Source organism: Anolis sagrei, chromosome 2 (assembly GCF_037176765.1).
Source record: "Anolis sagrei isolate rAnoSag1 chromosome 2, rAnoSag1.mat, whole genome shotgun sequence".
Lineage (NCBI taxonomy): Eukaryota > Metazoa > Chordata > Lepidosauria > Squamata > Dactyloidae > Anolis > Anolis sagrei.
This window is the reverse complement of record NC_090022.1, coordinates 164,177,379-164,192,137: the sequence shown is the minus strand read 5'-3', so window position 1 is coordinate 164,192,137 and position 14,759 is coordinate 164,177,379. Positions and strand designations below refer to the sequence as shown.

At 44.3% G+C, this 14,759-nt stretch overlaps 1 protein-coding gene across 1 annotated transcript; it reads left to right on the top strand.

Moving 5' to 3' along the window:
* Positions 1–1,298: 1,298 nt before the first annotated feature.
* On the top strand, positions 1,299–13,098 carry TSPAN16 (tetraspanin 16). The gene is made up of 7 exons (XM_060760899.2): positions 1,299–1,362; positions 3,359–3,565; positions 4,623–4,697; positions 5,217–5,324; positions 9,448–9,582; positions 10,690–10,773; positions 12,744–13,098. Exons 1-7 carry the CDS (start codon positions 1,306–1,308, stop codon positions 12,798–12,800), a joined length of 723 nt encoding a protein of 240 aa, XP_060616882.2. The 5' UTR covers positions 1,299–1,305; the 3' UTR covers positions 12,801–13,098.
* The last annotated feature ends 1,661 nt before the right edge of the window (positions 13,099–14,759 follow it).

Genomic DNA, 14,759 nt, shown 5'->3' with positions numbered 1-14,759 from the left:
GGTTTACAATGCAATTTATTACAATAACAATGAGTTAAAACACAGTATACACAACGGACAATACAAACAACACAACAACACAACATAGTCATCAACGCCTCAGTAAAAATCAGATTCCATTCTCGTAATCCTTCTACCATTCCTTGTTCATTTATACCGTCTTCATGAGTTCAATTGCCATGTTGACCAAACGCCTGTTCATAGAGCCACGTCTTGACCTTCCTCCGGAACTCCAGCAACGAAGGGGCCTGCCTGATGTCTACGGGTAGGGCATTCCATAGCCGAGGGGCCACCACAGAGAAGGCCAATATACCTATGCTAATATACCTACGATGCAGGCGGGACCGAGAGCAGGGCCTCCCCGGACGATCTAAACCTTAGCCATCTAAAAGCCATCTAAAAGATAACTGTTTACAATTTTTATGGCTAGGATACAGGTTCCAGTTGTGCTTCCCTTTACCGTATATCTTGATTGCTAACCCCTCATCCCACCCACCCATCCTTACCACCCTCTTCCCACCTCCCTCCCACCCCCATCTTGGTTACTTGAATGAATACATTGATTTAATTGTCTGGAAGGCCTGATTTAAAGTTCTGTACCTATGTGTTCAGCAGTGGAACTCTCTGCCCCGGGGTGTAGTAGGGACTCCTTCTTTGGAAACATTTAAACAGAGGCTCGATGGCCATCTGTCAGGGTGCTTTGAATGCAATTTTCCTGCTTCTTGGCAGGGGATTGGACTGGAAGGCCCATGAGGTCTCTTCCAACTCTATGATTCTATGATTTGGAGCGGTGTGCTATCATCTCTTCACAGGTATCTGTTGACCAAAGTCCCAGTTCCTCAGGATTCCCATGAACACGCATTCAGAAGAGGAGACTGCATCTAGTTAAAAACGCAGAAGAGAGAATCCTTGGCCCCAAAGTGGACGGGACTACATTGTGTTCTGATAGCGAGTGTCATTGCTTTGAAACTTGAACGCCTCAGGCCTTGGCTCCTCTACACACAGGTAAAAGCTAATTTGTCTACCTTGATCCCTTTTATGACTGGGGAGTGAGGATGGGCATTTTAACTTCTCTCTGTCCATCCCCACTAATCCCAAACATAGAGCCATATGGTATCCGGTTCAATCCTTGGTATGCAAGAAAACACAACTAAAGCAGTTCTGAAAGATGCCCATGCAATGTCAGTATAAGTGCTTGCTGCTGACCAGGGACATCTTCCACCTTTACCTTTGTACTATAATCAATGGCTAAATGTACAATTTCTGTCCCACACCCCACCCCATCCCTCCTCCAGGTGCAGCAAGATGAGTTGCTTCTCTTTCCTGAAGATGGTGATGTTTGTCTTTAATGGTGTGATATTTGTAAGTATCCATGATGGATGGTGGTAACTCGTGGTGGTAAAGGAATGAAGGAATGGGTCAGATGAGTAAAAAAAAGACATGCTGTGTCCTTTTTGTGAAAACATCCCAAGTGAGTATGTTTCCCCTAAAGCTCCAGGGTTAAAAGTTGTAAATGGAAAGCTCCTAGAATTCCTCAGATAGCCTGAAATTCTTGGGCTGTAGTACATTTTTTCCTCAAATGCTGTGTATAGCAAAAGATCAGCTTTTAGAACAAGAATTACGTGGTCTGTGGACCATAAGTATCAACATGATAGATGGTGGTAACTCGTGATGGTAGCAGGATGAAGAGATGGGTCAGATGAGCAAAAAAAGATATTTTGTGAAACTGCAACCCATGATTTCATAGTACTGAGCCATGGGCATTAAAGTGGTACCAAACTGCATTAATTCTGTGGTGTAGATGGACCCTAAATCATATAGCAGTGTTTCTCAACCTTGTGGTCGGGACCCCTGGATGGGTCGTGAGGGGGTGTTAGAGGGGTCGCCAAAGAGCATCAGAAAACAGTATTTTGTTGGTCATGGGGGTTCTGTGTGGGAAGTCTGCAGTGCCTTTCATGTTCCCTGATTCGTACCCGGGTGCTGCGTCTGGTGGTCCCCATGCATGTTCTTGCCATACATCAAGGGAACCATTGACCGCGTAGGGGGGCTGATGAGGAAACGCAACGTACGGACTATCTGCGGACCCACTGGGATAATCCAACAGGTGCTACGTTCAGCAAAGGATAGGAGGGATCCTCTCACTTTTGCAGGAGGCTGCCGTGTGCCATGCAGCTGTGGACGGCTCTGCATGGGGACCACCAGACGCAGCACCCAGGCACGAATCAGGGAACATGAAAGGCACTGCAGACTACTTCAACCAGGGAGGTCGGCCATAGCGGAGCACCTGGTGGACCAACCTGGATACAGCATTTTGTTTGGGAGCGCAGAGGTGCTGGACCACTCTCGCGGAGGGGCCGTTGAGGTCCACAAGCATGTGGACAATTTCAGCGGAGGGGTGGAGGCCATGAAGAGGAGCGGGATCTGGCTACCAGTATTTAAAAACTCTAAAATTGCAACAACACAACAACAGAGAGGAAGCAGGCAGGGACATCGAATTACCTCTCAACAAAAGTTTGCCCCAGGCACAGTCAGGCCATTGTATGCTAATCAAGGTGGTCAGTTGAAACATTCACACCTAGCTCCAGCAGACAAGAGTCCTTTGTCTCACCCTGGTCATTCCACATATATATAAACCCTTTTCCCTAGTTCCAACAGACCTCACTACCTCTGAGGATGCTTGCCATAGATGCAGGCGAAACGTCAGGAGGGAATGCCTCTAGACCATGGCCATATAGCCCGAAAAAACCTACAACAACCCATATCCCATATGCATGGGGGTTTTGGGATAATGATACAAAAGGTTTGCTAGGGTAGATCCACTTTCAGACTCAGACTCAGCAACCCCCCCCCCCCCCAGCCACGAATCAAACTCAGCCCCTCCCAAATCAAAATCCTGGTACGGGCCTGTCTAAGGGCTTTACATTTTTTGTCTGGTGGTTCCATCCTCTCCGTTTTCTACAGCCATTTAGTAAAAAGGAACCATTGGCACATCCTTTCCCCATAAAACAACACATAACAATAGTCCAAAAGAAGTGATGGTTACTTCTTCAATTATAAGATCCCATCAATTGTAAGACACACACTAATTTCAGCAGAACTGAAATATATATGTATGTATATGTGTGAGAGTGTGTATGCACCCAGTTCTAAGGCTCATCCCATTTTTAGAGATTTTTCCTTGGGATGAGGGAGTTCGTCCTAGAATCAAAGAAATACAGTAAGTCTTGTGCCGTGGAGTGGGAAAGCTAGACAGCTCTGTTATTTCATACACACCTGCAATTACAGGTATCCTTGATGAGTTATGTCTTCCTAAGACTTCCAAGCCTTTTAACTCCATTTTTCTCCCTTCTCCATCTAGCTGGGAGGTATAGTTTTGCTGGGCATTGGCATCTGGGTGAAGGTGGATAGCACATCCTTTGTGAAGGTCCTGGGAGCAGCAAGTCCCCACCTGATGCAGCTGATCAACGTGGGCTACCTTTGCATTGCAGTTGGCATCTTTCTTTTCCTCATGGGTTTTATGGGATGCTGGGGATCAGTGAAAGAAAGCAAATGCCTGCTCTTGATGGTAGGTATCAAAAAAAGAGGGTTTCACTTATATATGGATCAGGCTCAGGAATGACAAAATGGCTCAGCTCCAGCCACTACACAGAGGCGAGGAGTGCCTGAATTAAAGGCGTGCCTCTCAATCATGTAAACCCTTGATATCCAATGGGGTTGGGTTCGAGGATTCTCGTGATACCAAAAATCCAATCATGCTCAAGTCTCATTATGTACAGTGGCATAGTAAAATGGTGTTCCTTATATAAAACTGCAATATCAATATCTTTGGAATTTTTAAAAAAGTACTTTCAAGCCATGGATGATTGAATCATTGGCTATGGAAGACTAAAGCACCCTCTACACTGCCATATAATCCAGATTATCAAAGCAGATAATTCACATTATTTGCTTTGAACTGGATTATATGAGCCACCACCGAGAAGGCCCTCTCCCTTCTCCCCACCAATCGTGCCTGCGAAGGAGGTGGGAGCATGAGCAGGGCCTCTCCAGATGATCAAAGAGATCGTGTGGGTTCATACACAGAAATGAGGTTACGCAGGTAGGCAGGTCCCAAACCGTTCAGGGCTTTGTAGGTCAAAACCTGCACCTTGAATTGGGGCCGGAAAATGAACGGCAGCCAGTGGAGCTCCCTAAACAGGAGGGTTGACCGCTCCCTGTAAGAAGCACCAGTTAGTAACCTGGCTGCCGCCCGTTGTGCCAATTGCAATTTCCGGGCTATTTTCAAAGGCAGCCCCACGTAGAGTGCATTACAGTAATCCAATCTAGAGGTGACTAAGACATGGACTACCCTGGCCAGATCCAACTTCACGAGGTACGGTCGCAGCTGGCGCACGAGTCTTAATTGTGCAAAAGCCCTCCCAGCCATTGGGATAATTATCTGTTTATCCCAGATTATCTGGCAGTGTAGACTCATATAATCCAGCTCAAAGCAGATAATTTGAGATCAGATCCTGGGATAGTGTAGATCCAGCCTCTGTCTCCCCCCTAGTTCCCTCTTACCACCAAAACCCAACTAATGCTGTTTGTAAACACACATACTATCTCTCCAATTCTCTTTCCAGTTCTTCGTTCTCACACTGATCCTTTTCATAGCGGAAGTGGCAGGCGCTGTGGTGGTGTTGGCTTTCTCCTCTGTGGTAAGTCTGGGCTACCCTCTGGGACCTGTCTGTGGCTTCTGCAATCCAACTTTGGCAGCATGGAAAATCATGACTGGAAAAACAACCAGATTTTTTAGCCAAAGGAAGGAACACCACTTAGCCCCTAAAGAGGGACAATCATATGCTGCACATTCCAGGGTGGGCAAACTAGATAATCTCCACATCAACACTGACAAAGAAACAACAAGAAATACTGTTTTCCCACAAGCATCAACACATTACATGTATTAGAAATCAACACTTTCTCATTACTTTATTTTCCAAATCACCAGACTGGGCCACAGCAACACCTGGCAGGGGACAGCTAGTATTACAATATAATGGTATAGTACAATATAGTAATATATAATACTGATATTGTACTATGCTAATAATATAATACATTGTATGTATATATGTCTTGTAAGCCACTCTGAGTCCCTTTCGGGGTGAGAAGGGGGGCATATAAATGTCGTAAATAAATAAAGGAACGCCCACTTTTCTGTTTTCTGTATGCAGGCAGATATATTTGTGGAACACTTGGAGAAATGGGCCATAAAGTCTTTGAAAGAGGACTATGGAAGGCAAACGGACCTCACAGAGATCTGGAACACAACAATGGAAGAGGTGAATGGATTGGCCAAACCCACTGTTTTGCTAAATAGAAATTCTTGCTTCCCCAGCAGTAGGGCTGCTAGTGCATAGATCTACTATTCATGTTCAACCTCCTGGACATTACTGATGTACCAGACTTCCTAATTTAATGGGGTGTGGGTGTGGAGTATATATTCTTGATCATGGTGCAGACTGCTGAAGATTGATTTGGGATTTACAGGTACAACTCATGGTGATATGCAGTAGATCAGCAAACTTCTGATTTACAACTTCAACAGATGGAGAAAAGCTTCCTGTTATCTAAAGAACCCCAGCCAATACAAGTCCATTAGACATGGGGAAAATGTGGCCCTCCAGATATTGCTGGTCTGCAGTTCCCATTCGATTCCAGCCAATATAGATAAAATAAAGACGTGATCAGAATTATAATGCAGCATTATGATCCCAGTTTGTTAAATTGAAGCCCCTGCTGTATAATCCAGATTGTCAAAGCGAATAATCTACATTATCTGTTTTGCACTGGATTAAATCCACTCCTCTGTTGAGCCAGCTCCACTGGCTGCCAATCCGCTACCGGGCACAATTCAAGGTGCTGGCTTTAGCCTATAAAGCCCTAAACGGTTCTGGCCCCACTTACCTCTCCGAACGCATCTCCACCTATGAACCGACTAGAACATTAAGATCGTCTGGGGAGGCCCTGCTCTCGGTCCTGCCTGCATCACAGGCGCGCTTGGCAGGGACGAGAGACAGGGCCTTCTCAGTGGTGGCCCCTCAGCTATGGAATGCCTTACCGGCAGACATCAGACAGGCATCTTCGTTGCTGGCGTTTCGGAGAAAGGTTAAGACCTGGCTTTATGAACAAGCGTTTGGTTAAGCAGTGCAACCAATCAAAGGAAGACGGTAAATGGAACATAGGAATGGCACAAGGATTATGAGAATGGATCTGATTTCAACTGAGGCGTTATGTTTTGTTTTGTCGACTTGTCTTGTTTCGATTGTTAATTGTTGTGGATTGATGCTGCTGATCCTGTTTGTTGCATTGTTATGTTTTAATTGCACTGACATTGTTTGATAAATTGTACCATGTAAACCGCATTGAGTCGCCTGCTTGGTCTGAAAAATACGGTATAGAAATAAAGCAAATAAATAAATAAATAAATAAATGAGACCACAATGTCAGATAATCCAGTTTAAAGTAGATAATCTTGCCACTTCTACACAGCTGTATAAAATCCACATTATCTACTATGAAGTGGATTATATGGCAGCGTAGACTAAGATAGGTAAAGGTAAAGGTTGTCCCCTGACATTAAGTCCAGCCGTGTCCGACTCTGGGGTGTGGTGCTCATCTCCATTTCTAAGCCGAAGAGCTGGCGTTGTCCATAGACACCTCCAAGGTCATGTGGCTGGCACAACTGCATGGAGCGATGTTACCTTTCCGCTGGAGCGGTACATATTGATCTATTCACATTTGCATGTTTTCGAACTGCTAGGTTGGCTGAAGCTGGGGCTGACAGCAGAAGTTCACGTCGCTCCCCTGATTCGAACCAGCGACCTTTCGGTCAACAAGTTTAGCAGCTCAGTGGTTTAACCCACTGCACCACCGGGGACACCTAGACTAGGATAATCCAGTTCAAATCAGACATTGTGGATTTTCAGCTTTGATAATCTGGATTATCTGGTGTGTGGAAGGACCGTTTCCCCTCTCTGTGTCTTTCTCTGGCCCCTTCTCCACTGCCAGATAAAATCCAGATTTTCTACTTTGAGCTGAATTATATGGCAGTGAGGATTCATAAAATCCAGATCAAAGAAGATATGTGGATAATGTGGACCTCAGCTATGTCCTTTTTCTCAGCCATATTGTTTTGATGTTGTTTACAATTGTGATTGTTTTTATATCGTATCGAATGTTTTTAATCATTTTTGTGTTTTATTTGTAATTTTCGGGCTTGTCCCTTGTAAGCCGCCCCTAATCATCCCCTAGGGGAGATGGTTGGCAGGGTATAAAAATAAATTTATTATTATTATTATTATTATTATTATTATTATTATTTGAAACACAACAAGATGAGTCCACAGCAGACACTCTGCTGGCTGTTGAATTGGATCACACGTCAGACACTTCCCAAGTTTCTAGGACTGTGTGATGTATTGGCGAATAATGTGTGCAGATCCCAGTAAGGTGGCCTTCTGCAGCTGGCAGATGGTAATTTTGTCAGTGCCGATTGTGTTTAAGTGCAGGCCAAGGTCTTTAGGCACTGCACCCTGTGTGCCGATCACCACTGGGACCACCTTTACTGGTTTGTGCCAGAGTGTTTGCAGTTTGATTTTTAAATCCTCATAGAGTGTCAGCTTTTCCAGTTGTTTCTCTGCAATCCTGCTATCACCTGGGATTGCAACATCAATGATCCATACTTTGTTTTTTTAACACAATTATGAGGTCAGGAGTATTATGCTCCAAAACTCTGTCTGTCTGAATCCGGAAGTCCCAGAGGAGTTTGGCGTGTTCATTCTCTGTAACTTTTTCCGGCTTGTGATCCCACCAGTTCTTTGTTGCAGGCAGATGGTATTTGTGGCACAAATTCCAATGGATTATCTGAGCAATGGTGTTGTGCCTCTGCTTGTAGTCTGTCTGCTCAATCATCTTGCAGCAGCTCAGATGTCTGCGCGATCTTCTTGCAGCAACTCCGGATTATTATTATTATTATTATTATTATTATTATTATTATTATTATATGGCCTCTGTGACCCTTCCACACAGCCCTATATCCAGAATATCAAGGCAGAAAATCCCACATTACCTGAGTGTAGATGCAGATATTGTGCTATTTTCTTCCTTGATATTCTGGGATACAGGGTTGTGTGGAAGGGTCACAGAGACCATATAATAATAATAATAATAATAATAATAATAATAATAATAATAATAATAATAATAATAATAGCCCTGTCTCTCTCTCTCTCAGTGTTGACTGCTGTAATCTATCCCAAACAGAGAATCTGAATAGAAGTTTTACAGATCCTGTTCAGATCATTTCAGCTAACAGTCTTCTCATGTTGATTCCTGGGGCATTACTAGTTCCAGACAAGTGCTACAGTCTTTTCCTCTAATAGAACATGCTTCTCTTTCTCTTGTGACTTACATCGTGATATATTAAAAAAAAGCTGCACACCCAGCTCACCTATTGTTCCATATTAGCTTCACCACTTAGTTTCAAATAGCATATAAATCACTTGGTACTGAACATTCAGTTGCAGTAATGTCATGGAGTGGTTCAGGATTTATCTTTGGCATGCATCATGAGAAAAAGTCCAGCTATGAATGTATCCTTACTATTTCATTCTGTGGGTTAAGCCTGTTCCAGATCAACTGTTATTTGTTTTGTCGAAGGCTTTCATGGCCTGAATCACTGGGTTGTTGTAAGTTTTTTTGGGCTATATGGCCATGTTCTAGAGGCATTCTCTTCTGACGTTTTGCCTGCATCTATTTATTTATTTATTTATTTACAGCTTTTATATTCCACCCTTCTCACCCCGCAGGGGACTCAGGGCGGATTACAGTGTACACATATATGGCAAACATTCAATGCCAATTTTTGACGTACAAACATATACAGACATAGACAGAGGCTATTTAACTTTTTCTGGCCGCCAGCGGAGCTGTTGCTTTCATCATCCATCTGCGACGCTGATGAAGCACTTCCGCATTCCCCGCATGCTTCCCCGCTGGAATGCTTTGTTAGAGTCTTCTTTATGGCCTCATAAACAGTTAATTTAGCCTCCCCACACTTTAAGGTGGTACCTTATTTTCCTACTTGACAGATGCAACTGTCTTTCGGGTTGCAAAGGTCGACAACAGGCTACACACAAATGGTTGGAAACCCACTCCAACCCGGGCTGGCTTCGAACTCATGACCTTTTTTGGTCAGAGTGATCTTAATGCAGCTGACACTCAGCCAGCTGCGCCACAATCTATGGCAAGCATCCTCACTACCTCTGAGGATGCTTGCCATAGGTGTTAGGCGAAACGTCAGGAGAGAATGCCTCTAGAACATGGCCATATAGCCCGAAAAAAACTACAGCAACCCAACTGTTATTTGGTTTTATAAAACTGAGCGACTGTTTTCTCCACTAGATGAAGTGCTGTGGATTCAACAATTACACCGATTTCAGCAATTCCTACTTCTATCAAACTTACAACAAATACCCGTCTCCTTGCTGCCCAGATAACAAAGACTGCCAAGAATCTGAAATAGATGAAAGCAAACAGGTAATCTAATTTTGAGTGGAATCACAAAGCCATGATAGCTGCAAAAATTCATAATGTGGATTATCTAAACAAAGAATAAAAGAAAACCAAAGCTCATAGATCTTTTGGTAGAAAGAAAATGGCTAGCTGGGAAATATAGGTCAAATAAGCATTGACTCATTCAGAAACATTCAGAGTCTCCGGTGGCGCAGTGGGTTAAACCTGTGTGGTGACAGGACTGAAGACCGACAGGTCGCAGGTTCAAGAAATTGAAATACACATGTCCCTATGACCTAAAAGAAAACCGGATAAAAATGTTTCACAGATGGCATATGACACCACATAAATTGGGGAGGTATTATAAGAACATAAACTCAAAGTGCTGGAAATGTGGAGAAGTGGAAGGAACCTTCTATCATATGTGGTGGCAGTGCAAAAAAGCAAAAAACTTCTGGAAAGAAATACAGGAAAGACTACAAAAATAGTGAAGATTAATATACCACTTAAACCCAAAATACTTTTATTGGGAATTATAGACCAAAAATATATATGAGAGTAATACAGACAAACTTTTATTCCTTTCCACAACCGCTGCTAGAAGGGGCCTTCGTAGGTGTGCTGTGTTTGAGCCAAAAAGCTGGAATGTGTCCAGAGGAGGGCGACTAAAATGATCAAGGGTTTGGAGAACAAGCCCTATGAGGAGCGGCTTAAAGAGTTGGGCATGTTTAGCCTGAAGAGAATGCTGAGAGGAGATATGACAGCCATGTATAAATATGTTAATCACCATATGTTAATCAACTGTTGTAGAGCCAAAATATACCTCCAATTAAAACTTTATATTCCATGGTTTTAAAATTGGGTGATCTTATTGAGAAGATAGATATGAAATATGGTTTCTAGAAAGAAAAATAAGACAATATTATTTCATGCATTTGAGGTTTTCTTCTTAGGGCCCCTTCAGAATGTATCTTACATTACAAAAAAATCCATAAAGTCACATCAGTTGGATATTTAAGGCTCATTTGCCAATAGCTTCAACTAAATGTCAAGATGCTTGTGGTTACTACATGGTAGGAAGAGGAGATCTATTCTGAAACATCTTCACTGTGTTTCTGTGCTTCTTTCTAGGGCTGTTCGCATGAATTCCAGGTTTTCCTGAGTAAGAATGGGAAGGTTGTTGGAGGAGTGGTTCTAGGAATTGGGGCCCTAGAGGTAAGCTTCCAGATCTGGCATTGATGTTTTATGTTTATGTATTTTATGTTTTGGAAGCCACCTTGGGAGAAAGGCAGCATACAAATGCAACAAAGAAATTTATTTATTTGTCATGTCAGGAGCAAACCAAACAGTTGTATTGCATTTTTTAACAAACAAAACACAAAGTTTGCAAGCTTGGTAGTTGATTAAATGTCCTTTGACCAGTAGCTGGCCACTTGTAGTGCCTCTGGTGTTACTATAAGAAGGTCCTCCATTGTGCATGTAGCAGGGCTCAGGTTGCATTGCAGCAGGTGGTCTGTAGTTTGCTCTTCTTCACACTCGCATGTTGTGGATTCCACTTTGTGGCCCCATTTCTTAAGATTGGCTCTGCATCTCGTGGTGCCAGAGCGCAGTCTGTTCAGCACCTTCCAAGTCACCCAGTTTTCAGTGTGCCCAGGGGGGAGTTTCTCATTTGGTATCAGTCACTGGTTGACATTCTGGGTTTGAGCCTACCACTTTTGGGCTCTTGCTTGCTGAGGTGTTCTAGCGAGTGTCTCTGTAGATCTTAGAAAACTATTTCTTGATTTAAGTTGTTGACGTGCTGGCTGATACCCAAACAGGGATGAGCAGGAGATGCCACTGCCTTGGTCCTTTCACTATTGGCTGCTACTCCCCGGCGGATGTCAGGTAGTGCAATACCGGCTAGACAGTGTAATTTCTCCAGTGGTGTAGGGCATAGACTCCCCGTGATAATGGGGCATGTCTCATTAAGAGCCACATCCACTGTTTTAGCGTGATGTGTTCCACACTGGGCATGCATACTCAGCAGCAGAGTAGCATAGCACAAGGGCAGATGTCTTCACTGGGTCTGGTTGTGATCCCCAAATTGTGCCAGTAAGCTTTCGTATGATATTGTTTCTAGCGCCCACATATGCTTGATATTCAGGCAGTGCTTCTTGTAGGTCGGAGCATGGTCCAGAGTAACTTCCAGGTATTTAGATGCGCTGCAATGCTCCAGTGGGATTCCTTCCCAGGTAATCCTCAGAGCTCAGGATAACAACTAAATAAATAACAGAGATAGGGATTATCCTAATTTACTGCAGCTACCCATCATTACCAGTGCCAACTAGAACTGATGGGAGTTACAACGCCAAAGGAGGCCATCCCATCCTGATTTATATTTTACTAGCAGTCCCCTGCCACGCGTTGCTGTGGCCCACTCTGGTGGTCATGGGGATTCTGTGTGGGAGGTTTGGCCCAATTCCATCATTGGTGGGGTTCAGAATGCTTTGTGATTGCAGGTGAACTATAAATCCCAGCAACTACAACTCCCAAATGTCAAGATTCTATTTTCCCCAAACTCCACCAGTGTTCACATTTGGGCATATTGAGTATTCGTGTAGAGTTTGGTCCAGATCCGTCCTTGTTTGAGTCCACAGTGATCTCTGGATGTAGGTGAACTACAGCTCCAAAATCAAAGGACACTGCCCATCAAACCCTTCCAGTATTTTCAGTTGGTCATGGGAGAACTGTGTTCCAAGTTTGGTTCAATTCCATCGTTGGTGGGGTTCAGAATGCCCTTGAACTATAAATCCCAGCAACTACAACTCCCAAATGACAAAATCAATTTTTTGAGTGAAGGACATAAATTGGGTTGTTAGGTGTATTGTGTCCAAATTTGGTGCCAATTCCCCCAGTGGTTTTTGAGTTCTGATGGTATCACAAACGAACATTACATTTTTATTTATATAGATAGCAGATACTTCCAAGAATTCAGTTGTGCAGATTCGTGAAAGGATAACCTTAATTGCCAGAGGACTTTGCTCAAAGTCTCCTTTGACAATTCTGCAATACAACCTATTTATCAGTCTGTAGAAGCAGGTTGCTGGATGTTAATGACATTTAAAACAGAGTAGAATGCAATCATTTCACTTTGTTTTCGCTTGTCTTGTTTAAAATAACATATTTTCTGCTCTCCTGTCCCGTAGCTGGCTGCCATGGTTGCCTCCATGTTCCTGTATTGCAAGATTGGTACTTCCAGCTGATGAGAAACCTTCACCATCTGCACAGCTTTGGCTCTGACTGGGTCAGCCTTCATGCTTGCCATGAATGAGATCTGACAAGCATCCTTATTCACACGGAAAATCATGCCTTACCATATCAACAGAGTTATGTGAGAAACATTGATGTTGATTCTTTTTCACAATCATCAAGACATGAATCCTACTCTTATATAATATAGCACATGTGCAGACATACCTGCCTTTAAAGATGCCTGAAATGCAAGTTTCCTTTTGGGTTGTTGTAGGTTTTTCCGGGCTATATGGCCATGTTCTAGAGGCATTCTCTCCTGACGTTTCGCCTGCATCTATGGCAAGCATCCTCAGGGGGAACATCTAATCACCTCTCAACAAAAGATTGCCCCAGGCACTGCCAGGCCATCAAATGCCAATCAAGGTGGTCAGTTGAAACATTCACACCTAGCTCCAACAGACAAGAGTTCTTTGTCCCACCCTGGTCATTCCACAGATATATAAACCCAATTTTCCTAGTTCCAACAGACCTCACTACCTCTGAGGATGCTTGCCATAGATGCAGGCAAAACGTCAGGAGAAAATGCCTCTAGAACATGGCCATGTAGCCCGGAAAAACCTACAACAACCCAGTGATTCCGGCCATGAAAGCCTTCGACAATAAGTTTCCTTTTGTTCTGAGCTTCATCTGCAACTTGTCAGATGTTAGGGATAAAGAAAGGGTGGCTCAATGGACTGCATGGGACTACTGAGGTTCCCAGAAATTATTTTGTTCATTTGTTTGGGATGGAGCGGGGCATAAAAAAAAAAGGGGGGGGGGAGACCACAGACTTTCTCTCTCTTTTTTTGAAAACATACAAAAGCACTTTTTCTATTCGGGGAAGCCTCCTGTGGAAGTGATTTATATAAATAAAAATGTAATGTTCGTTTGTGGGATTAGCATAACTCAAAAACAACTGGGCAAATTGACACCAAACTTGGACACGATACACCTATCAGGCCAACGAGTGACCATCACTCATAAAAACACTGAAAAACTCAGCGGAAGGGACTTTAAAAGCCAAAAAAAAACCTACATTACAATGTATGCGTAAAACCACACATATATACGCACACAAAACACATATACACACAGGGCCACACAGAGGCGGCCCTGGGTAATTTTCAACGGTAAGCCTCCCACCCCAACCAATCATTGATATATATTTTCTGTTCGTTGTGGGAGTTCTGTGTGCCATATTTGGTCCAATTCCATCATTGGTGGAGTTCAGAATGCTCTTTGATTGTAGGTGAACTATACATCCCAGTAACGACACTTGCCGCACTTGCTCCCTTGCCTGGCCCGCTTTGGGTCCAGAGGCATGCCTGAAGACCCCAGCGTGTGCACCAAAAGTCACCTCTTCTCCTGACTTTCTCCTCAGCCATTGGGACCAAGAGAGAGAGAGAGAGAGAGAGATGGAGATGCCCACCTTTCCTGAAGGTAGGCACAAAAACAAAGGAGGGAGCGGAGGTGGGAGATACCTCCAGCCGGAGGGGCTCTCTCTCTCTCTCTCTGGGTCCCAATGGCTGAAGAGAAAGTCAGGAGAAGAGGCGACTTTTGGTGCGCACACTGGGGTCTTCAGACACGCCTCCGGACCCAAAGCGGGCCAGGCGCGGCGGCTTCGCCCCTTGGCCCACCCGCGGATTGGGGAGAGGAGAGGAGGCGGGTGGAGCGCCGGGGGATCGGGAAAGGGTGCCGGTCATGGGGAAGGGATTGAACGAGGAGAACGATTGAGCGCCGGCTCTGCTTGCGACCCTGTGGCTGGGTGGAGCAGGAACAAGAGGGGCTAGGCGAGGCTCAAGGGCCCGGCCCCCTTGGGAAAAGGATCGCCCAGCAGTGAGGCAAGAAAGCCGAGGCTCCCCCCGGACTGCTAGGGCTGTTGTGAGCTGAGGGGGCGCTCCTCAAGTGGCGGTTGAGGGGCATTTACAGAG